The following is a 25,647-nucleotide window of genomic DNA, read 5'->3' as shown; positions in this document are numbered from 1 at the left end:
TAAACTTTTCTTCGACTCTGTTTTTCCAATCTAATTCTCATTTCATGTGACCTAATATTATATTGAGAAAAGGCAGCTGAAGATAGATACTTAGGCTTCTCCTTCTTAATATAACCCTTTTCTGCAGGTATTTTCCCACTGTTCTTCTTCTATTTTTTTATTCTTATTTTTGTTGGGGTGCAGTTGTTTTACAATGTTGTGTTAGTTTCTGCTGTACAGCAGAGTTCCCTGTGCTAGACAGCAGGTTCTTATTAATTATCTATTTTATACATATTAGTGTATATATGTCAATCTCAATCTCCCAATTCTTCCCCCTGCCCCCCGCTTCCCCCCCGTGGTGTCCATACGTTTGTTCTCTACATCTGTGTCTCTATTTCTGCCTTGCAAACCGGTTCATCTGTACCATTTTCCTAGATTCCACATATATGCATTAATATACGATACTTGTTTTTCTCTTTCTGACTTACTGCACTCTGTATGACACTTTCTAGGTCCATCCAGGTCTCTACAAATGACCCAGTTTCATTCCTTTTTATGACTGAGTAATATTCCATTGTGTGTGTATATATATATATATATATATATATATATATATATATATATATATATATATATACACACACACACACATACACACACACACACCCCCACATCTTTATCCATTCATCTGTCAATGGACATTTAAGTTCAGCCACTATGGAGAACAGTATGGAGGTTCCTTAAAAAACTAAAACTAGAATTACCATACGACCCACCAATCCCACTACTGGGCATATACCCAGAGAAAACCATAAGTCAAAGAGACACACGCACCCCAGCGTTCATCTCAGCACTAATTACAATAGCCAGGTCATGGACGCAACCTGAATGTTCTTTTAAATTGACCCAAGTATATTTTATTGTAATTTCTATGAAGAATTTGCCATTTTTAGAGTCCCTTCCTCATTTTCACCTCCTGACTGTTCTACACTTAGCAATACTTCTGGTCACTATGATCCAGGGCCTTCCCATGGGACGATCTACTCACCACTGGTCATTGTCACGGCGTTCGACTATGACTCTCTTTTCTGTTACAGCCCAGGACTTTATATAACATTTTTACGTAATTTTTCTCATTTTTTCTTGATTATCAAAGGAATCTATGCTCAGATAAGCTCAAAGGAAAAAACCCCCTACAATTCTATCCTTAAAAGAGATCATTTTAAATTTTAGGTGAACATCTTTGAAATCTTTTTAACGCACGTTTTAGAAAACTGAAATTGGATCTCACTGTGCATTCTCTTTTGTAATGAGTTTCTAAAAGTGAACACTGTGTTTCAAATAATCTTGTATTGTTAATTATTTTTCTAAAAGGTGGTGATTAATGGCTGTGTTTTATTCCATCATACGAATGTGGCATTATGTACTTAAAAGACTTAATCATTCACATGCCATTTATTGATTACCTGTCTTGTGGCAGCCGATCACAAGGGATCCGGGAGTGAATAAGACAGGTAGGGCTTTAGCTCTTGGTGCTTATGGAATAGCGGGTAGGAAGATACGACCAAGGCTCTGATGGAGCTGTGTTGGGGTGATTGGGTGGTTGAGAAGAGGGGTGCCTCACTGAGACTGGGGCCTGGGAGGAAAGTCAGGAAGTGTTCCAAGGATGCTGATGTTTCAACCAAGACCCGAAGGAGAAGCAGCAGCAAGATGAATCAGTGAGGGCTGCGGGCAGAGGAAAGATCCTCCCAGGAAGGGCAGAGGAAAGATCCTCCCGGGAAGGGCAGAGGAAAGATCCTCCCGGGAAGGGCAGACGAAAGATCCTCCCGGGAAGGGCAGACGAAAGATCCTCCCGGGAAGGGCAGAGGAAAGATCCTCCCGGGAAGGGCAGAGGAAAGATCCTCCCGGGAAGGGCAGAGGAAAGATCCTCCCGGGAAGGGCAGACGAAAGATCCTCCCGGGAAGGGCAGACGAAAGATCCTCCCGGGAAGGGCAGACGAAAGATCCTCCCGGGAAGGGCAGAGGAAAGATCCTCCCGGGAAGGGCAGACGAAAGATCCTCCCGGGAAGGGCAGACGAAAGATCCTCCCGGGAAGGGCAGACGAAAGATCCTCCCGGGAAGGGCAGACGAAAGATCCTCCCGGGAAGGGTAGACGAAAGATCCTCCCGGGAAGGGCAGACGAAAGATCCTCCCGGGAAGGGCAGAGGAAAGATCCTCCCGGGAAGGGCAGAGGAAAGATCCTCCCGGGAAGAGAGAATCAACAGCATGAGGCAGGGGAGAGGGAGGGTGGCATATCTGAGGAACAAAAAGAAGTTCTGCAGAGCTGTGACACAGAATGTGATGGAAGGACGATAAAGGCTGGAGACATCGTAGGAACCAGCTCAGGTGGGCCTTTCAACACCATGATAAACTGATTGGGCGTCACCTGAGAGTAACTTCAGGCATAGTCTTAGCCCGGGAAGGGCAGAACTTTAACATTTGGGAGGGATTACTGTGGCTGAAGTGAGAAGAAGGGACCAGAGGAGTTCGAGAATCCGAGAAACCTGTTAGGAATCTCTGGTAATTTAGGTGAACTGCATGGTGGAATGAATTAGAGTGGTACCATGGAGACAGAGGGACATGGACAGATCGGCTGTAAGAGGAGGAGGAGTGGGGCCAGGCAGAGCAAGCCAGCTTTCAGAAGGTGCAGGCACCTTCCTCATGGGGGCGCTCTTGGGTAGCGAGCAGCTTTGAGAGCGGAGGCTAAGACATGAGCACGAGAAGCCCATGGAGGAGTCAGAGGGAATTGTGAAGTTGTCAAATGAACAATGAACCTGAGCATGGGGGAGAGAACTGGGCTGGAAAGGTCAGTTCAGGGGGTTTCTACTTATAGGTCTTAACTTCAGCCACAGGCATGTGTGAGACCCCCCAGGAAAGAACATGGAGGGGAAGAGAAGAGGGGCCAGGACAGAATGAGGAACGTCAGCTTCTAAGAATCACTGAGGAAATAGAGTCTGCCAAAGGGACATTTATTCATTTTTGATTTTTTGCTTTTTGCTATTTTTTATCTGCCGCAGAGAACATTTCATACACGTGTTTTTTTATGCATTTGTTCATCTAGTTCTGTGGGACAAGCTTCTAGAACTAGAACTAGAACTACTTGTTTAAAGGGCTTACAAAGTTGTATTTAACTTTTACAAACCCGGAAACCTTGTGTTCCAGGTGCAGAGATGAGACTTCAGTTGAAGAAATACCAATCAATTAGAAAACACCCGAACAATGCTTATCTTTTATTTGCAGTCTTTGAGAATTCTAAAAGAATCCAATTATATCTAACTCCTAAATACGCTTGTGAAAGCTTTTCTTGTTCTACCCCATTTCCTCAGACCACAGCTGTTCCTCTGTGTCTGTCTTTCATTCCCCTTACTCTTATCATACATTTATGTTTTTTAATTATTATTATATGTTTATTAGGAGGATTGGCTAGGTTAGGTGATAGCCTTTTGTTTTCCATACAAGATAATTTTTAGAGCATCTCTGTATCCATTAAAAATCTTGATTTTAAAGTAACAAACAATCCAATTCAAATAGGCTAGTGAAAAAAAAAGAGGGCATTGGCTCATGTAACAAATATGCAGGATGAACTCAAGCATGGCTTGATCCAGGGGCTCAATATCATCAAGCCTGAGTTTTTATCTCTCCAACAATCTTATCTCTCCTTTCCTGTGTTGGATCCACTGTCAGAATGGCTGGAGCAGAGTTTGTCTTCTCCCAATAAATCAAAAGCCGTGAGGCTGACTTGGATCGTTTTGAATTGAGACATTTGCCCACCCCTGAACCAATGCGGCCATGGTATGGAATACTTTGGCTAGCCAGGCTTTAGACACAAGGTCACCCTTGGAGCTGGCATTTGGGGTCCATTTCATCCGAAGCATAAGGACTGAGGAAAGAGGCGTGTTGGTTTAAGAAAAGAGGAAAACTGGTGCACAGTTGTCAAATGATAATGGAATTTGGGGGGTTAAAAGTAGTAAATAAATACTGTAGCAGTAGAGTGCTATCATACCACATGCAAAGATTAAATCTGTCTTGGTTGGGAGAAAAAGATAGTTATGAAACTTCGTAATAGTGTATGCATTTCCCTCCTCAGGACCAGATAGAAAGAAACACTGTGGCTACCAGCAGAGAAAAAAACTGTGTAAAGGAAAGGTGGATCCTCCTTAAAAAATCCTGAAGGCAGGCCACAGCTCAGGCCGATTAAGTTAGTAGCTCCAGAGGTGGGAACCAGGCACTGAATTTTTAAAAACTCTCCAGGTGGTTTCAGTGCAGCCAGGGTTGAGAGCCACTTGCTTGAAGAGCAAAGTTACAGAGTTCCCTCAGGGATTAATTACTCAGAGCAGCCCAAGAAAGTTTCTGTAAAGCCTTCTTTGCCAACAGAAGCCTTGACATCCACAAGAAAGGGGATAATGGCCCTATGCCTGGTACGGCCTCGACATTGGCAAACGTAGCAACAGGGCCTCGCACCCCTTTGATCTTCTTTGTGTGGAAGTGGAAACCAGACGTTTCTACACCTCAGCCCATTTAAAATTCATGAAAATGAGTGTTATTTTTAAAAAAAGCAGATGAAGAAACTGAGGCTAAAAATTCGTTAAGTCCTTGGAGAGGGACAGACTTGTGTTGAATTTCACTTCCGTCAATTACCAGATGGCTTTGGTCAAGTTACTTAACCCTTCTGGGTCTCAGTTTCATACTACGTAAAACATAATGCCTGTCTCATGGACTTGCTGGGTAGTATATGGTAGGTATTCAGGACCTGTGTCTCCCTTGCACGTCCCATTTCTTAGTTCCTATCTTTTTATTTTATTTTATTTTTCTCCAGACTTAGAATTTCCGTGAGTTGAGACATCAAGGTCCTTCTTATGTGTGGAAGGCAATCCTCTGACTCTCTTACAGGGAAATTTTCCTGTTTTTCATGTCAGAGAGAATGGTTACATCATTTGCCCAAGATTCCCAGCCTCTTGGGTTCTTCCAGGTTCCAGTTCTGTCTGGACTCCTTGGAAGCTTCCTGGCTTCTCTTTCTGATTCATTCTTGTCTCCTGCAGTCTATTCTCCACACAGTAGTCAAAGTGATCCTTCTCAAATGGAAAGCCCATGTTTTCACTCCCTGTCTCTCAAACCTTGGTGATCTGCCATGAAAAATGTGGTCCAGGGCCCACACGTCCCTGGTTGCCTCTCCAGCATCATTTCTTGCTACTCTTTGCTGGTGGCTTTTTATTCTTAAAACACACCAATTACTTGAGAATTGTCCTGCAAGGGGCGCCATTCACCTCTGGACACAACTTGCTCCTTGGGCATTTGCACCTGCTGGAACCCTTCCTCCCGGCTTGAATATGCCTCATGCCCTCTGGTCATTTAGGTCTCCCTAACTACACTATTTAAGATGACCCCCATTATTGTCTGCCCCTTACCTGCTTCAGTAGCATGTAGCACTAACTAATGATATCTATTTACTTATCTTTCTATTTGTTTTTCTCACCAGAATATAAGGTCTTGAGCAGTGCCTGGTACACGGTTGGTCTCAATTAGTACAGGTTAGATAAATGAATGCCCAAAGGAAATCGCAGAACCTTCTGACTAAACCTCTAAATTTCCATTGTTAATAGCCAATTATTTTTGCTCATATAATTCATCTACTTTAAATAATTTTCATCTCTTCCGCCTTCTCTCTATTTAGGCTGAACTGGGGAAAAGTTGATTTAACATTCCTCTGACTATTTCCTAGTTATTTTTCATTTTCCTGTCTTAGATCTAAATTTGTCTTTCTGTTCTCCTAAAGAGAAAGTCCTTCAAGTGGTTTTTACTCTCTCAAATGGCTTTTCTTAAAAATTAAAAGTCACCTTTTATATGTAATCGCCTTGGGCCTTTTACGTCTGATGTTTTTGTAATTGCTTTTCCTAGATATTCCCCCCTTTCCTCTTTATCTTACATAACTGTCTGCTTTCTTAGAACCAGAACAAATGTGGTTCCAATTAAGTTTTCCATAAACGTCAGCCAAAACCTCGTCTCTGATTCTAATATCATTCCTCATCCTTCTCTGCCCAGCCAAATCTTGGGCTTTTCTTTGAAGCCCAGCACAAAACCCAACTCTCCCATGAGGTTTTCCTGGCCTGCCCCACCCCGGTAATAAGCCATCTTTCTTTAGAATCACTGCCACTCTAGAGCCTGCGCTGCACACACTGATCTCATGTTGACAGCCTGGGCCGGTCCCTCCAACCTCACACCCCACTGGAATCGTTCAGTAAAATGTTTGCAGAAAGAAAAAAAAAGGCCTCAAGTTGTTCCTTCATCATCCGAAATGTGCCCTTCTGGGCTCTTCAGTTAGAGAATAAGTTTTTTGAGAGTCAAAGCTCTTCTTTATCTTTGCTTCCCTTTGCAGCTCATCAAGCCCCTTAGATGAACTACATTGTCTACCTTCATCTTGATTCAGTGATTATTCATTTATACCTCTGTCATTAAAACAACAATTGACCAATCATCTTTTTCATATTTCCTCATTGTAACTCCCCAAACCTAAAACGTATTTATCAATCCCGTCTTACTCATTACCCTAGTGTGTAATAAATCTGTTAGAGTGTGTCCTCTGTCACTCATCCATTCATTTGTCCGTCTATTGCATAAATATTTACAGAGTGGCCGCTATGCTGGGTGCTGGGGCTCGAGGTTGAGAGGAACCAGCATGGCTCCTCCTCCAGGAAGTCCGTGGTCATGTGGGCTGGGAGACAGACGATAGGACATCCACAACTATGTCACTGCAAATTCAGGGAAGTGCTGTGAAGGTAGTGAGCAGGACACTGTGATACAGAATAAGAAAAGGATGCCTAGAATGGGGTGATCAGAGAAGTCCTGTCTGTCTTAACATCGAAGCCGAGAAGCAAGAGGAGCCAGTTGTAAAGCAGGTAAGAGCAGCAATGTCCAGGCCATGTTGCAAGGCTCTGCATGGGGAGTAGCTTGTCTTTTGGGGAACCGAATGGAGGCCAGTGGGCTGGCTCCTAGACAGAGAGGGGCCAGAGTGGTCAGCTGAGTCCTAGCCCGCAGGACTTGATGCTCATGGGAGGGAGGTCAAATTTTATTCTAAGAGCAATTGGAAGTCTTGATAATATTTACATTTTAAGTAAATTATGCTCATTGCTATTTGGAGAATTTGTCATAGGGGTAAGATAGAACAGGGAATCTCATCACAGGAAACTATTATGATAGGCGAGGAGAGAAATAATTGTAACTTTGGCAGTGCAGATGGAACAAAATGTTCAGGTTCATGGAAGGAATGCTTTATTCCATATATCCCGTATTAATATTGCAGAAACTTCTGACATCTCAATAGCTTTCTACATAGAGTGACTTTATTGTCTTGTAATTTAAAATCTTCTGGAAATGTTTTCTTTTGGTCTTAAATATCTGATTTCCATAGCATGTATATTTCAAGGGTGTTGATTTTTTCTTTACATAATAAATGTTGAGCAGGCATATTCATATAAATATTGGCTCAAATACAAAATTCGAAGCAACAGTCAACTAGCTAAATCATAGTTTTTTCATTAGCCCCTCATTGCTTAGATTTCTTTTGCAGTTCTGTTTTATTTTCCATTTTAATCCTTAAATCTTTCATCCTTTTCTAAACTTTCTTCTTGTTGCAATGGGTTGTTTTAAGTCTCTTTGAAGTTGCTTCCTTGTGTTTGAAATAGAGGTTTTCTCTGGAGCTACTGTGTTTTCCTTCCAACATTTCCTGATGTCCATCATGTGAGGTTCGTATGGTTTAAAATAAACTATTCCAAACAAGAAATATCGCCATCTTCATCATTCTCTCTGCACCTTTTGGTTAATGTTATCAAATAGTTTTTCATTTTCTCTTCTTCAAGTAGGATTGTAAATCCAGATATACTAGTCCATTAGCATCCAGTAACTTACTAATCCTTTAGCTCAGAGACATTACTATTATTATTTGTATTACTTATATTACAATATTCCACAAAGCTGTATTTCACGTGTTCTCCTATATAGAGTTCTTCATGTTTTGGAGTTTGAATGTACCCAGGAACATAGCTGATCCCAAGAATGTTAAATTTTGTTTTCCACCCCTCTTGCCTTTGCTACCATAACTAATTTGGTTTGCATATTCTGCAAGAGGAATTTTCAGAAATATTTACCTTAAGAGATTATTGAAAGACGGACCAAAGTTCTTAAAGAGTTATGCTAATAAAAAGAGAAACTTTACCAAAGGCTATCTAAAATAATTGCTTTTAGACTTGTAACATTATTCAGGAACAAGAAAATGCAGAAAAGTTCCTACTATTGGAGATGGAGTTTAAAGCTGTTTATATGTAATGTGTGTCTGTGTGTATGTGTTGAGAGAGAGAGGATGGAGGGAGAGGCAGAGGAGAAAATAGAGTGAATGAGAATCTTGGTTCATTTTTAGAATGTTTCTTGGAAAGATGAAATATGTTCTGGCTGAATCTCAGCTATAGATGATCCAAGGCCATTTCTACCGTGTGGTGTAAAACATCTTTCTACCAGCACTCTCAGAACTGCCCTGCACCCTGAAAATTCAGTGCAGAGCTGCATTTTATACCAGTCTTTGCCGTAGCCTTGGGTCATCAACTTCCCTATTTTTATACAGAGAAATCAGATTCATATACCACTATATCTGAGTTTGGGATCACTTCCAAAGGTGCTTATATTTATATATCTAGATATTGAATATACAACGTTTCTTATCTGGGCTGCAGTTTAATTTTTGAAACTACATTCACTCAATATTCAAGCTTTCTGTGATCAATATCATGTTTACAAGCTAGTTTTCAAAATTTCAAAAAATTACACGTTAATGCCCCTGTAACGTGCACTGTAGCAAGAACCATAAACTAGCCAACATCTGGCCTTGAGCAACACATTGGAAGGTCATGCTTGCATTGGTTGGCATCATGGCTCTAAATTTGATATTTGGATGATTTTTTTTTTTATATTTGGATGATTTTAAAGATGACTTTTGATTTTATAAGGAATTGGTAAGTAAGGTGGTATGCGATACGTTTACTCCTTAGGATTCAAGTTTTATCCTTGTATTTTAAAAATATCTTCCATGTGATATTGGAAATACTGAGAACTAGTCAGGTTCAGGACATTTCAGATGCATTGAGTTCAAAATTCATCACTGCTAAGTAATTTCCGTTTTCTAAAGCTGCCTTAAATTTAAGAATTCAGGACACCAATGGCTCTATTCTGGCCCTAATTTCTTATGCTAGCATAGCACCTTCAACTTTTCAAGTGCTTTTATGCAAACTCTTATGCAAGGAAGCCTAACGTGGGGCTTAAGAGCACAGATGTGGTTTCAGATAGATCTTACTTTGAAATTGCTTTTCCCACTTACTGAGTGTCCCTGGGGGACTAGTTCCCTAATATAAAGTCTCTAAGCCTTCTTCTGTAAAAGTGGATAATAGTAGACCCCAATTGATTCAGTGGTTGTGATAAATAAAAGAGAGATACCAATTGCTTCACGTAGTGTCTGGTATATAATAAGAATTCAACATTTACTATTACTGTTAGCACCACGATTCCTCTCTTTCTCTCTGCTAGCACAACTATAACTACTTGATATATACAGCTATTCCGTTATCTCCATTCTTAACAAATGAGGAAGCTAAGACATACAAGAGCTAGTTACTTGATTGTGCTGATATGGTTTATCAATCAGAATTTGATTTATTGAATTGCAAACAGTAGACACCCCAGTAATCATGATTTGATTACTATAGCTTTATACTAAATTTTGAAGTCAGCTAGTGTAAATTCTCCAAATTTGTCCTATTTTTTTTCCTATATTGTTTTGGGTATTCTAGGTCCCTTGCATGTTGATATAAATTATAGAGTCACCTTGTTAATTTGTATAAAAAAAAGCCAGCTGAGATTTTGATCGGTATTGCAGTGAATCAATTTGCATCTTAATAATATTGAGCCTTCTAATTCATGAATATGGTATAGCTCTTCATTTATTGGGTGTTTTTAATTTCTCTAAGCAGTGTTTTGTAGTTTTCAGTGTAGAGGACTTACATAGCTATTGTTAAATTTATTCCTAAGTATTTTATGCTTTTTAATAATATGGTAAGTGCTGTTTAAATTTTTTAAAGTTTATGGTCACTTATTACTAGAGAGTAGAAATATAATTTATTTTTTGTATATTGACTTTGTATCCTGGTATTTTGCTAAGTTTACTACAGCCCGGACATCAAGTATTACAGCAAAGAGTAACGGTCTGGAGCTTGGATTTGGGAGTCAGACTGCCTGGGTTCAAATCCTATTTCTGCCATTTACTAGCTGTGTAACCTTGGTCAAGTTGCTTGATCTGTCTCTGTGTCTGTTTCTCCATCTGAAAAGGAAATGATAGTACTTAGCTCATAGAACTGATGCCAGGACTAAATGAGTTAATATAGTGGAAACTCTTGGAACAGTGCCTGGTATGTACAGGTGTTAGCCATTAATAAACACAGTTTCAACAGACTGTCCTTTTGAGCCTGTACAGAAAGGCTGTCACGGATGCTTCTGCTCGTCCCCTCCTCCCTCAGCTGTTTGCTCTAGGACCCCACCTCCACGCATCAGCCTCACCGGATGGCCCAGTAACTGTGTGTGTGTTTAGAGAAAGGTATGTGAGCACCTCTGATTCCAGGACACTCGCTCTTAGATGTACTCAGGACTCCACCATGAAGGATTCATGCAAATGTGAAATTGATTGTGTTCCAGAGATTGGCTGACAGGCCAGCTTCCTTCCAGTTTCCCTAACCACAAACTCTGGACACAGGCAACTTGGAATTTCCCCAGAAGCACTGTTCAAAGGAAGGAGAATCCAACATTTATTGAGTTCCACATACAGTTTTATTTGATCCTACACATCAGGGATCATCCCCATATTTTAGGTAAGGAAATTAAAGCACAAAATGATTAAGTACCTTGCTCAAGGTCATACACTAGTAAGAAGATTCAAGCTTTGGTTTCCTGGCTCTCAATTCTTTGGGTTATGAAAGTTTGTTCTTTTCTCTCTTAGGAAGGTCATTTAAGAGGTGGCTGAAGAAGATGTGAGTCACTTAGAAAACAATGTTATATGAGTAAGAGGGTAACAATTGCTTAGGTGGTAGAAGGAAATAGAGAATTTGCTGATCAAAGCAACAGTGTCTTGGTCAGCTCAAACTTCCATAACAAAGTACTACTGACTGGGTGGCTTGAACAACAGACATTTATTTGTCACAGTTATGGAGGCTGGGAAGTCTGAGATAAGGATGCCAGCATGGTCAGGTTCTAGTGAGGGCTCTCTTCCTCGCTTGCAGATGGCTGCCTTCTTGCTGTGTCCTTAGTGGCAGAAAGAGGAAGCTCTGGTGTGTCTTCTTCTTACAAGGTCACTAATTCCATCATGGGGGTTCCACCCTCATCTAATCCTAATTACCCCCCAAAACCCCACCTCCTAATGCCATCACATTTTGGGGTAGGACTTCAACATATTAATTTTGAGGGGACACAAACATTTAGTCCATAACAAATAGTATTTTGAAAATTGGCTGAGCATTTAATCTGTGAATCCCTTTTTTAATGTTCATTAATAGTCTTGTGAGCTAGGAAAATTATCCCATAATCACCCTATATCACATGCATCTCCATAAAGTGTATTGAGATACACCTTGAATTCATTTTTGCTTTGTCATCATCCTTTATAACAGAATGGCATTTTATATTACATTATATATTTTTAGACTGGATAATATGTCAAAGGTGTCTTCTCTCTTCAGTATATACTGAGGTATATTAGGATTCTCTGAAAATATAAATATTATTTGCATCTCATCTTGTTTTTCTATTTTCTTGAAATGGTAAGAAAAGGGAAATTTTAATAGTAATAAAATGCAGGATTCCTGATTCAACAGCAGTGAACCTTTTAGATATTCAACAAGGATTTATTGATTCCTTCTTTAGTTAAAGTTTCTTCTAGTACATAATCAATTCCTCTTTCAAGTCTTTTACATAAAGCAAAGCAAAACAAAAGTTTCCTTCTGGCCCACATTACTATTTAGATGTAATGCTGTGTCTCCTATTACATTGTATCATTTAGCTTTTGCTGCATAACAAACCACCTCAAAACTTTGTGGTTAAAACAACAATCATTTATTTAGCTCATGATTGTTGTGGGTTGGCAATTTGGGCTGTATTTCAGCCGGTCACAGGCCAGATTGCTTGGTGGCTGTCTGGTCTTGGGTGGGCTCACTGGGCTGGCTTGCTTTGATTCATGAGGTCTCTTGTCTTCTAGCGGGCTAGCTTGGGCCAGCTCACCTGGCTTCTAGGCAGAGTTCGGTGACATTTTTGACAACTCCCTTTTTGATGTTCTCTTTTCCATTGTTTTCAGTGACACCTTCCTCTCCTGGTTTTCCTCCTATCTTTCTTAAAACTTATCCATCCATCTGTCCATCCATTTGTCTATCCATCCACCTGTCCATCTGTCTGTCTGTTCCTCCCCTGGGAATCATAAGCCTCCCCTGGGAATCTCCTCCTGTATTTTCCATTGCAATTGGTAACAACACCACCAACATTGTTTCCTAATCTGGAAAACCTGGGAATCACACTGTAATTATTGCTGCTTCTTATTAAACAGTGACTATTTGCCAGTCACTGTACCAAATGTTTGCCATAGATTTTTACATTTAAGCTTCATAAAAGCCATGTGTTGTAGGCATTACTATCTCCACTCCATGAAACAGACGAGGGTGATTGAGTACTTGCCCACGGTCCCACAGTTTAGTGTGCAGAGATGGTTTTTGAACCCAGTTCCTTTTGGCTCCAAAGCCCATGCTTAACATTAAGTCACACTGAGAAACCACATAAACAGGACCCTCAGATATGTTTTATATACCAGAGAAATGACTTATCAACATTTTAAAATAGTAAGGGTTCAAACAAGAATCTGGATTTCAGATATTTCTTGAAAATTTAGAAGATCTGGTAACTGGCCTCACATTCAAATGGCAGCAGTTGGCTGCAGGGAGGTGGTGGCCACCCCCTTTGGAAGGCCATGAATTTTCCAGTTTGCCACAGTCCCTGCCACTCCCTACTGCCTTACAGTTGGCCCGCTTCCTTCATCAACATGGTCTGCTGGACTCCTGCTGGCATTTGAGTTTTTGACTCCTGTTACATTGTGTCCCTAGGCCCTGCCCTCTCTTCAGTTCTTCCACCATCCAATTGGTCCCTGAACTAACAATGTTATGTTACTTGTAAAATAATTGTCCAATCTGCCTCACATTCTTTATCCCTATTGCTACAAATTGGTCCTTATGACCTCTCACTTCAGTTACTCTACTAAACACCTGGTTTCCTCCTTCCAGTCTCAGACTCCACTAATACACTCTCCACGTTGCTTGCAATTAAGCATATCAAAAACACGCAAATAGTTGATGTCCAGTGACCTTAGAATGAAGTGCAATCTTCTTAGTGTGGCATGTAAGATGTTCATGATCTGGCCTCTGACCAGTGCCCTCATTTATGCTTGCTTTCCATCTCCTCTTGGCCTTATTGAAATATTGACTCTCCCCAGAGTCATGATCCTTCACATCTCCTCACCTTTTTATCCACCATTCTTTCAACTTGGAGTATTCTATGTGGATCATATTAATATTTGTAACCGAGTATATCAACGTGAATGTAGAGTGATTAGTTTCCTAAAATTCATTCTTCCTTTATTTTGACTTGATTGGTAAGTCTCTTATTTCTTCTTTCACTAATATCCAAGCAGAATAGAAACACAAGTCCTGGTTATGTTTACACATCATAACATTTTCCTAATTGGGCGTTATTGACTTCTCTTCTGTGCAGTATAGTGGAGAATTAGGAGCTTGGGCCTTGTATCCTAGCTCTGCCACCCACTAGCTACGTAGACTTGAACAGGATACCTCACGTTTCTCTGTCATCATCATCTCATCTGTAAAATGGGGCTACTAATAGTTCTTGTATCATGCAGTTACCCCAGGGCTAAATGAAATATGCATGTGAAGGCTTAGAACCGTCTGGTGCATCTCAGCCCCTAGTGGATGTCAGCTGTTGCTTTTATTATTACCATTGTTCTTTCATTCATTCATTCATTCAGCATTGGACCGGGGAACTGTTCTAGGAAGTTTGATATATGTCATTTTAGAACCCACAACAACTTTATGAAGAAAATAATTTCAGCCCTGTTTTTGGGGTGAGGTAGTAGAAGATGAGAGAGGTCAGGACTTGCCTTGGTTGTTCAGTTTGTCATAGGGTGAAATGTGTTTAAGTATGTTCTTTTCATTCAAAGTGAGATGGAATACATCTCATGAAGGATGGAGTTACATACCACTCTTGGCTGCAAAGGGACTCTTTGGAGAATTCAAGTGTTATTAAAACTGATTGTGTGGTACATTTTTAGTATGATATTTAAAATGTCAAAGCTACAGAGAAGTTTATAAGATGTTGAATAACATTGGATTTTTAAAAAAATTTTCTATTTCTGTACAGAAAAATATCAAGTTGATTATGCCAATTTATGAGTGATGCTTTAGATAAAGTCTGGGAACTATTTTTTTTTTGTTTTATATATTCACTGTGTCCTGAACAACAAAAATTACCAATATTGCTGAGAGTTCTGTGTGAAGATGGTTAATATAAATTTAAATCTAGATAAGAAAAGTGAAGTAGAATATTGGAATAAGAACTGTATATGAGTAAAATTATTTAAATTTGTTTCTAAAACTTGAATAGTCTTCATTTAATTTTCAAACTGCCCTTAAGATATTAAAAGAATAGGTTTTACCAAAGTATTGTTAAAGACTTACTTGGACACACAGACCTATAGATTCACGTATATATGTCTGTATAATTAAAAAAAATTTTAAATTGAAGTATAGTTGATTTACAATGTTGTGTTAGTTTCTGTTGTACAGCAAAATGATTTAGTTATATATATATTTCAGATCCTTTTCTATCATAGTTCATTATAAGATATTTAATATGGTTCCCTGTGCTATACAGTAAGAGTATGTATGATTTTTTAAATTGAGGAATACTGAAACGCATACACAAAACAAAATAAAAATCAGCTGCACAAGAAGTACATTTAAAATTTTAAAAAATTAAACCCTTATTGAGGTACCATTTACATATCATAAATATCATGCATTTTAAGAGTACAATTCCGTGCTTTTTAGTAAATATACAAAGTTGTGCAGTCATCACCACAATTCACAATCCAATATTAGGACATTACGTCAACCCTAGCAGACCCTTCATGCCCATTTTTGGTCAATTTCACTTTCCACAGCAGCCCCAGGCATCTACTTATCTATTCTCTATATCTATAGATTTACTTTTTCTGGACATTCCTTATAAATGGAATTATACAATATATGGTCTTTTGTATTTGGCTTCTTTCACTTAGCATATGTTTTTTAGGTTCATCCATGTTGGAGCACATGTCAGAACTTAATTCCTTTTTGTTGCCAAATAGTATTGCATTGCATGACTACACCACAGTTCGTTTTTCATTACAATAACCACATTTTTGAAAAGCATGTATTCAAGAAACTGCTAACAGTGGGTGCTTCTAGAGAAGGGAGTGAGGGACAAAGGGAGAAAGATGGGAGAAAGATTTTGTCATTGTTTACTATTTTGTATGGGTTTTAGTTTTTAAATTCAGGATTATATCTTTATCTATTAAAACAAAATAAGGAATAAATTCCCCCAGCAATGTGTATTAAATAAGAGGTGAAATCCCTCCACTGACCCCAATCCCACCTTCCTGAATCACCATTAATTTATTTTTGGCATCTTTCTAGTCTATACATACACACGTGCACATGTACACATATAAATATATGTATGTCCCGGTCCATCTGTACATCTAAGCAATCATATGTTTTGTATTTCAACCAAAATGGAAGCACAGGACTTCATAATTTAACCCCCGGTTACCAAAGCTAAGTAAACCCACGTTGTTGGGTTGTGCATTAATCAATTCACAATGGAGAAGAGTTAAGAACAGCAGCCCCAGTTTCTTGGTTATTAAGTGTAATGCGGTTTAATTTTTTTACCCCTCCCCGCTTCTGCATCTTCCCGCAGGCTACCTGGGCTCTGCCTGCGAGGAGAAGGTGGACCCATGCGCTTCGGGGCCCTGCCAGAACAACGGGACCTGCTACGCCGACGGGCTGCACTTCGGCTGCAGCTGCAGCGCGGGCTTCACGGGCCCAGCCTGCGCGCAGCTCGTGGACTTCTGTGCGCTCAGCCCCTGCGCCCATGGCACGTGCCGCAGCGTGGGCACCAGCTATAAGTGCCTCTGTGACCCAGGTGGGTACGATGCATGGACCGGAAGTCCTTTCTTTCCCCAGTCTCAAAGCCTTTTAACTTTTGCATCTGAGCACAGGTTGGGCCGCTGTTTGGGTTTACTTGTCCGTCTAAGTGAACCCCACTCATGTATGACACCCTTTCTTTTTAGACTTCCCCTAGGCAGGCTTTGAAAAACACCCTTTACCCTTTTCACGAGCATTTCACAGTCATTGTAGAAAAAGAAGAAAATACAAGTAAGCAAAACGAAGAAAATTAAAAACAGGCTTAATCTTATAACAGCTTAATTATTTTGGACAATTGACTATAGGTCACTCCAGAGCTTTTACTGTATTACACGTCTTTTATTACTAGGTTCTGAGGTTAACGGAATGTTTTTCATTTTAATGTGCATGCAAAGCAGAATGCAGTCCATTCAGAATTTTATCATCTTTTAAAATTCTTACTCGGGGCACAGTCCGTGTTAGAGGACCTGTGACTTCCTGTGTAAATGTTCAGAAGTTCTGTCATTTACTTTCCAAATGTTCTTCTGTATTGGTATCGCTGATTGTTTATTGTGAAAGTTTTGACGCTCAGAAGTCAGAGCGGTTACTCGTTAAAGTCTGTGTCCGCACAGCCTCCTGGTGTGGTCTGCGAAAACGCACACGGGGCAGCTCCCCCTTTCCTCTGGTTTCTATGCTGCCCGCGTCTGCATCCGTGCAGGATCTGGCCCTTTGGAATGTCTCTCAGCACAGTGACCCCCCCTGGCCCCCCGTCTCTGGCGCATCAGTATGGCTGGCCAGTCCCCTGGTTTGCTTAACTCCTGGTTCTGCCCAGGCAGTGCCCTCCACCTGGGGTGCCAGCTCCCCTGTCACCCCATCTCACCTGCAAACTTCCCCTTCTGGGGCTGAATCAGCTTTCCTTCCTCTGAGTTCCCACAATCAGCCACAGTATCCCTTTCCTGGTCTTTAAAACATTATATTAATTATCCTTGTGTGTGTCTCTCTCCCCGTGAGGGGTAGGAGGAAGTGTGTTTTGTTAGTAACTTCTGTATAACAATAAGCTACCATTTAGTGAGCTTAATCTTTCTAGGTTCTGAGCTGAGTGCCTCACATCTCTGGTCCTTTTAGTGCCCTTCTGCCAGGGGGATATTGTTGAGCCGCATCTCCCCGAGGTATGAAATGCCTCATTCCTGCTTCAGCCACGTATTGGTGGCCACACGCCCACTCACGGGCTGAGTCCAGATTCCAACCCAGGTGCGCTGGGTCCACTGTCCTGTGCCTGGTGTGGAACCCTCAAGGGGCACATCTCATACTCATGAGTCACCTAAAGGGGTGAGTGGGAAAAGCAACTAAGCATTTGAAGGGTATTGAAAAGCCTCTTTCATGTAGACGTTTTAATTCTCTGGTTTTCTAAACAATCATGGGATTGATATTTTGCCAAGTGCCCCTTTCCTCTCTGTTCTAAAATACCGAGGGGATGGGGCTGTTGAATCTGCCTGGTAATTGCATTAGCAGGATTCTCCAGAGAAATGGAAGAGAGAGAAAGAGAGAGGGAGAGAGAGGCGGAGAGGGAGGGAGAGAACTTGCTCGATTTTAAGGAATTGACTCAGGCAGTTGTGAGGACTGGCAAGTTCAAAATGTAGTGCAAGCTGGCAGCCTGGCAGCTCAGGCAAGGAGTCTACATTACAGTTTTGAGCCCGAATTCCTCCTTCCTCGGGAAACCTCAGTCTTTGGTCTTAAGACCTTCAACCGATTGGATGAGGCCCACCCACATTCTGGAGGGTAATGGATTTAATCAGAGCCTACTGATGTAAATGCTAATCTCATCTAAAAACTACCTTCACTACAACATCTAGACTGGTGTTTGACCAAATATTTGGGTCCTGTGGCTTAGCCAAGTTGACACGTGAAATTAACCATCCCAGTAACATTTGGGGGTTTTGCATAAACCTCGTGGGGAAGGAGTTTCTTCAACCCTACACGTGACACGAGGACACTTTTCTGCATGTACACTCGTCCTCCCCTGGGAGATGGGAGCCGCTGCCTCCTTGGGGGCCAGTGTTCTTCCATGTGCCTTGCAGGCACGTGCCATGGCATCAGGGAGCTGAGGAGGAGCCCGGGCAGCGCGGTGCCCTTGCCTGTTGGGAAAGTGGGGCCCCAAGACCACTTCGTGTTTGCAGATGAAATAAGCTGCACTTGTCCCGGGAGAACAGTCTTCCTCATGTCGTGACGCATGAGCACGCTGCTCCCAACGCCCCGCTCTGGATGGCATAACGCACAGGGTAATAATAGTCCCCTTGGCCACCATCTGGAGCAGAACCTCAGAACATCCTCCGCATATGTCTCCTGGGAGTCCTGGTTCCCCCAGTGAGCCCAGGGGGAAGAATCACATGTCACAGGACCGGGAGGCGGCTTTGTTCCTCCTCCCCTTCTCCTCTGACTTCCGTTCTTAAACATATTAAACTTGCCCTTATATCTAGTTGGTGTATTTTTAAAACTTGAAATGGGATGTAGTTATTTAAAGATACATGTGGCTGTTTTGTAATATCAAGTGGAGTCTGTCAACATGTGTGCAGATGCTTACATGGTCCTGAGTAGGAAATATGCTGCCTACTGTCTCTCTGTCCGCCCAGGGAGCAGTAACTGAGGGTGGGAGGAAGGACCCATGAGATCCCCGCTCGTTGACTGTCACTGTAGGAATTTACAGGGCATTTCTGGGCCTCGGTGTTTACTTTCACTAATAATGTCTTAGATGCTCGTGAGTTCAGCTGCAGTTGGGGTCACAGACTAGACCTGGGACAAGTTACTGACCACGTCTTCCTGCTGACCGTGATCTTCTGTTGTGTGTAAGAGCGTTAGACGAGAGACACGCAGTACATTTCCTCTCATGGAGTAGTAAGCGTGACTGTTTCTTTCTATCCATGGAGATTCCGACACTTTTCCTTAAGCCAAAAGGGTGACGTGTCTCCTGTTGAAGTTCCTCTTTCCCCTCTGCTGTTCTCTGCTCAACCTTCATTCATGTCCATTTGGAGCATTTAGCTTGGTAGAGCCAATGCCCAGCCTCTAAGGAGCCTTGAAAAGCCTGAAGAAATGTGTGTTCCATTCCTGGATGCCTGCATTTAGTAGGCAGTCCCCCGGGGTAGAGCCCTGAAGCCCTGTCAAAGCTCTCTCATCAAAGTTGGGAGATAAAATTGCTTTTAGAGGGGTTGCTTCCTCAGATCATTAGGTGACATTGTGTGAAATAAAAAAAGCATCTTAACATCTGGCAAGAATTTACATTCTAAGAGGTGAAAATGACAATTCTATGAATGCGAAATTTCTAGTCTTAATCTTTCAGAGCATGTAATTGCTTTACCACTAGTTTGCATAATAGAAGAATCTCATGAGTGTAGGTGAAATTGGGTGTCTTGCTGAAGAGTGGCAAGCCTGATCTTCTCTATAGAGAGCAAGCAGGCCCCTTGCATAAAATGGCAGCAGATTGAAATCATGTCAGGTTGATAATTAGCTCCCATCTGACAAAATGCCATTTGGATGACAGCAAATCAGATTTGCCAGGTGCTTTATTTTCAAACCTCATTTATAGCTTATCAGGCTAGGGAGTTCTGATGGGATTTTAGTAGTAGATAATAAAATGTCAGCAGTGAGTAACCACTGAAATGTTATCTTTCAGTGACAGTGTTAAGTGATAGGCCACATGTACTCTAAAAAAATTACAAATTAAAATCTCCCAAGGACTGGAGAAAGTGAGAACTTGGAGTCCAACAAACACTGTGGGAAGCAGGGCCACAGTGCCTGGAGTCGCCTGGGACCTGCTGTTGCCCCTGAAGGTAGAAGATGATGTCTCATATGTTCTCAAAGCAGTGGTGGCATCTGGAGGTGCCATTTGGGTGCTGACCAGTCCTGGAAGGAATCTCTGGTAAGAAGGGAAGTGGTTTGCCTGAGTTCACTGGTCTTGGCCCTGCCTGATACACTTGAGTTATTACTCTAACCTTGTTTGTTGAATTGAATGAAACTTGCCGTTACAGAGTGTGCCTTAAGTTACTATTTAAGGAGTTTATAGTATGAGGCATTAGAGGATTTTTACACGGAAATACAAATAACAGTTTTCTTTTTTTTTTTTCATGGATAACTTTAGATGCTTATCAGTTGTCATAGGGTAGACCTGGGACAAGTTGCTGTCTATGTATCTCTGCTGATTCTCCTCCATCATAGGGCTGGCAACTCAATTAGACCATCCAGACTATAAAAGAAAGGATGTTTAGATTTTTTCCAAATGAATTTTTTTAAAGGAAATTATAAGAATCTCAGGTACTGTTTTTTCTATTTTTGACATCCTTCCATATGGCTGCATTTCTGGTCGGGATGGCCTAAAAGACATAGTTGGCATTGCTTCCTCTGTTAGACTCAGACTTAGCAATATCACTTGAGTTATTACTCTAACCTTGTTTGTTGAATTGAATGAAACTTGCCGTTACAGAGTGTGCCTTAAGTTACTATTACTATTACTTAAGCACTCTGATAGTGTCTGCTGGAAACAGAATCTAAGATAAGACTTAATGGTCAGAATTTAAATAGCAAGGTAACAGCAGTAAAGAAAAACATACACCTACAATGGTATGAAAACATTTAGCTAGATAATGAATACCTAATTGCATTTAGATTCTTGGATAAGTACAGTGGATAATTTTCATGTTTTATTAACTAGGAAACCTTACCAGGTTTACTTAGATGAAGTCACTTCTTGTGTTTAACATGCTCTAGGAGGGTCCCGATCTGTATATCATATTATTCTTAAGTATCTTTGCTTTCATAGAATATATTGCCTCCATTCTCCACATCCTAATCCTGTTATCATGCCCTTCCTCTGTTATATTTTGAAAGACGATAACTGCCCTCCCCATTGGGAACCCAGATAGAATCCGGTCTACCTCGCTGCAGCTGTAACAACTCTTCATAATCTGTACTTCACCTAAGAAAACGTTTAAATCTCTACATTGACATCATGATGACACTAAGAATCGAGAAAGAGAAGAATTGAGAAAGAGAAGAGAATTGAGACACTAAGAATTGAGAAAGATGTCAGGTCCTGACGTCTGGGGGCTTGTTGGACACTTACAAGCAGGCCTTGGAGTTGTTAGGAGCTGGCCTGGCGATCACAGCTGGGCTGTGGTGTCTCCTGTTGGACATGAAGACGTAAACACCCACACTGAACACTGACCTCAGACACGGTCACTCATAGGCCATGATAAAGTGAGACAAACAAGACCGTGTCATAATTTTGTCTAAGTACAGATAAAAACAAGGTCACCATGCAACCCATAAAATACCAAACATCCCCCTTGATTGCAAATAAAATGAGGGCCAGCTGCTTGTTCACGAGTTACAGCTTTAGCCTTGCTCTAGCCTACTCCCACCCATAGACAAGATTCATTGCAATACTCAAGCATAGAATTTCTCCTGCTTCCTGACAACATCCAGAGTGACTCCTTCCCAAATCACCCAACCAGAGTTCAAATCCTATAATAAGCCCCGTCTAACACCCTCTGACTGAGGCACCCCGAGATTCCCCTTGCTGCAATGAGTAAGAAACCCAACTGCATCAACTGCAGTTTTGTCCCTGGTGGCCTTTGGTTTGAGAGCATTGGCAGGACTTAACTGAGTAAAATGCTCAAAATACTGAGTGTTCCAACTGATTGAAGTTTCATATTAACAATAGTTCAGTTAGAATTTCCAGTGAATTGGAAACTGAAATGTTGTTTGGATTTATACATGGGGGAAGGTTGCTATGGAACAGAAGTCCTAGGTAGGGTGGGGGGGGAAGTTCAGAGAACAGGAGATCCGGTTGGCTGCAGGATAAGATCCACTGGATGCAGTGATGGGCAGTAAGGCTGAAAGCGCTGATGGGGCAGATTGGGGTGAATCTAGGTGCTAAGGAGATCAGAAAATGGAGACTTGGAAACATTTTGCATTAGCAGTGTATGTGAGCGGATCTATGTTTTTGAAAGATTATTTTGATGGAATTGGGTGATTTCAAGAAAGATTGGGTGACTTTCAGAAAGATTATTTTGATAGAATTAGATATTACAGTCAAGAAAAGATGATGAGACAGGAGATCAGTCAGAAAGCTCAGGCGAGTGGAAGTGAGGTCTTGAACTTACGGCAGTGGGAATTGGAAGGAGGGACCTGAAATCTGTTTGAGGAGTGGAATCCTCTGAGTTTGGTTGTCAGTTGACTGTAGGGACCAGAGGTGAGCGTAGAGTCAAAGGTATTGCTGAGGCTTTAACTTGGGTAACTCAGAGAAACAGGGAACTGTGCAGAAGGCCTTTGGGAATGGCAGGCCAACCAAGCGGATATGCCAGTAAATAGTTGTTATTTGCGACTGGCATTGGGGCCTGAGCCTGACACCAGGGAGGTAAGGATGGAGTTCCTGGTGTGTGGGTGCTAGAGAAAGTCAAGGGAACTATTAAGATAGATGGGGCGAGAGTATAAACCGAAAGGGGAAAGATTGGTGAGAGTGTTAGGGAATTCTTGCACTGAGGCGGGGGCTAGAGGCAGCAGCAGAAGAGGTTGGAGGAGGCTGCTGGGACTGGGAGGGTCTCTGGGAAAGGCCGAGCCATGGAAGTTCCTGGGAGGGCAGGATGAGGGGGGACATTGCCCAGGGGCGAGGAGCTGAGTCAGACTTGCCCAGACGGCCAGACACTAAGGGACCTGTCCTAGTGGTGTTCACAATTACCCCCGTGGCCGTTCTTCATCACCATTTTGTTTCGATTCTAATTTCGGGGCGTGTTCAGGGAGACTTTGTGATATTTGCCTTCTAATTTAGGCTAGTGACCTGAGGGATTAATACGAGGGTGGGAAGGACAGTGGTAATGAGCGAAGGGCACTTGCTGGTGCCGCATAAGGAATTTTGATGAGATTCTTGACATTAAAAATCTATCCACAGTCTATTTAACCTCGCTGTAAATGCCTAATCCATATGGATGAAAGTGTTAATGAACTGGCCTTTAATTAGGAGGGATTTCTGCCCCCACAGCAGCACTTCAAATTCAAATCATTCAGAATGCATTCTTGGCTGAACTCTTGTTGAAAAGGTATGAGATTTACCTCCTGGCGGTAGGAATTGGCATGGTCCGCGAGGACGTCAGAAATCACTTTACATCTTCTTACCTGGAATGGAAGTCGGAAGTGGCAGCTGATAACAGCTTACATCACTAACCAGTGCGTTTCTGAGGATGGCTCTGTTTGAAGCACTGCCAACACATAATTTCAGGAAATTCTTATCAAGCTCTTGGCCATGGAAGTCAGATGGGGGCTTGTTTAAAACTGTTTTGTAACTGAGCCATTGACTCTTGCGTTATGGTTGGAAGTTACTATGATCCGATTGCTAACATTTTTTGGCTTGCTGAGAATGTCTGGGAATTTGGAAATTGAGAATTGAAATTTGGCATGCCTTGCCTCTCATACCAGGTGTGATGGAAAGGGCTTTGGGCTTAGAATTGAGTAGGACCGAATTTCAGGGCTCCAAGAGGACACCTCAAAGCCATGCTTGAGGAGTGGCCTTGATTGTGGTCCGAGTGACTTTTGAGCAATAGTTTCTGACTTCCTAGCACAGAGCAGCACGACTTGGACTTCCAAAGAAATCGAACTGCTCATAGATAGGTGAGCCACTTCTGGTTTTGTTTCACTGCAGATTCAGCAGCTTCACAAGTGATGCTGAGGGCTACCTGTAACTGAGACTAATGATTTCACTTGACCTGCAGTCTGCTGGATGCACCTAATTAAAGAAACTCCTCTTCCACAGAGCTTTTATATGTTTGAAAATATCAAATTTCCCAATAGAAAAAAATCACAAAATTTATGTTTGCTTCAAAGAGGAACAGAGGGTGCAGATAATCTCAAGTAATTTTTAAAAGTAACACTGTCTTGGGACTGTTTTGCCTCTTGACTTTATTCTTTTTATAGTAATGGTTTCAAATATTTATGTATTTCTGAAGGGGAGGCAGTCTAGAAACATGCCAGGGTTCAGAACACACAATCTGTGTTCCAAAAGATATGCAGGTGGTATATAAAGAGTTTTAAAAAATAAAATTGAATTTGCTAGCTATGAAAAAAATCGTTGAATGGGCGAGTGTAATAATCTTTCCTCTTCATATTTGACTTTTGATTTTTGGTTCTCTGCCTGAGATAGCTCCGATGTCCAGAACTTTGATTTTCCACGGCTTTTTGACCTCCTAAATGAATAAATGCCTTATTATTATTAGGCATCCTTAATATTCATTCAGTAGAGGCAATAGGAATAGAATTGAGTATTTACTAAAATTATTGAGTTCTGACTCCAATTTATTTACATTTTGAAATTTTCTTTGTAATCTGGTTGCCTCGAGGTACAGTTCTGGTGGTTAATTTTCTCCATGAAGTTCTTTAGCTAAAGTCCTAACTCTGAGAGTCAGCTTACAGCCCTTGGGGATGGCGGCCAAGTGGGAGGTGTGTGCTTCTGAAAATACTCTTGAATGACTATGACGCATTTCCATAGTGTTTAACAATCTTTAGGATTCAGCATGTTTACTTGAGAATGGCAATGACTGATAATAGAGAGTTAGAAGATTGCACCGTTACATTGTCTCTTTGAATGTCCCCAGTGATATGAGGGTGAAAGTAAATATACCTGGCGAAAAAAATCTACGGTCTGCATTGCAGAGTCCATGCACCAGAATTTTCTGGAAAAATGCCAATCACAAGTTTTGTTTTCCATCACACAAACACCTTGGCACCAAACTGTGTCTCCATGAGACTGCATTTTATCACTAGAAACAGCACAACTTTGTCAGATCATGTTTTCCCAATTTTTGGTTCATAAAAATCTTTGTAGATTGCCATTTTCTTAAAATTTTTAAATTAAAAATTGTTTTCAGCTTTACTGAAATTTAATTGACATATAACTTGTTTAAGTTTAAGGCGTACAGGGTGTTGATTTGATACATGTGTATATTGCGGAATGATCGCCTCCAGAGTGTTAGTTAACACCTTCCTAATTACTGTTTCTTTTTTGTGGTGAGAACATTTAAGGTCTACATGCTTAGCAACTTTGAGGTATATAATACAGTATTATTAACTATAATTGCCATGCTGTACATTAGGTCCTCAGAATGTATTCATCTTATAACTGGAAGTTTGTACCTTTGACCAACATCTCCCCGTTTTCCCCACGCCCAGCCCCTGGCAACCATCATTCTACTCTGTTTCTATGAGTTCTGTCTGCCATTTTCTGATAGTGTTCTTTTCAGCTAAAATGTTGTTCCGATGGGTCAAGGAAGCTGCACAAGAGTATG

General features: G+C 41.3%; 1 protein-coding gene across 1 annotated transcript in view; it reads left to right on the top strand.

The window, feature by feature from the left end:
- Window positions 1-25,647, top strand: part of DNER (delta/notch like EGF repeat containing) — a 333,091-nt gene that overhangs the window by 242,405 nt on the left and 65,039 nt on the right. The window contains exon 8 of the mRNA XM_036858573.1: window positions 16,116-16,340. Within this exon, the coding sequence (XP_036714468.1) occupies window positions 16,116-16,340 (225 nt within the window). The remainder of the gene's footprint in view (window positions 1-16,115; window positions 16,341-25,647) is intronic.

Source organism: Balaenoptera musculus, chromosome 7, assembly GCF_009873245.2.
Source record: "Balaenoptera musculus isolate JJ_BM4_2016_0621 chromosome 7, mBalMus1.pri.v3, whole genome shotgun sequence".
Taxonomy (NCBI): Eukaryota; Metazoa; Chordata; class Mammalia; order Artiodactyla; family Balaenopteridae; genus Balaenoptera; species Balaenoptera musculus.
The sequence above is the reverse complement of the archived record's forward strand: the minus strand, read 5'-3'. Positions and strand labels throughout refer to the sequence as shown.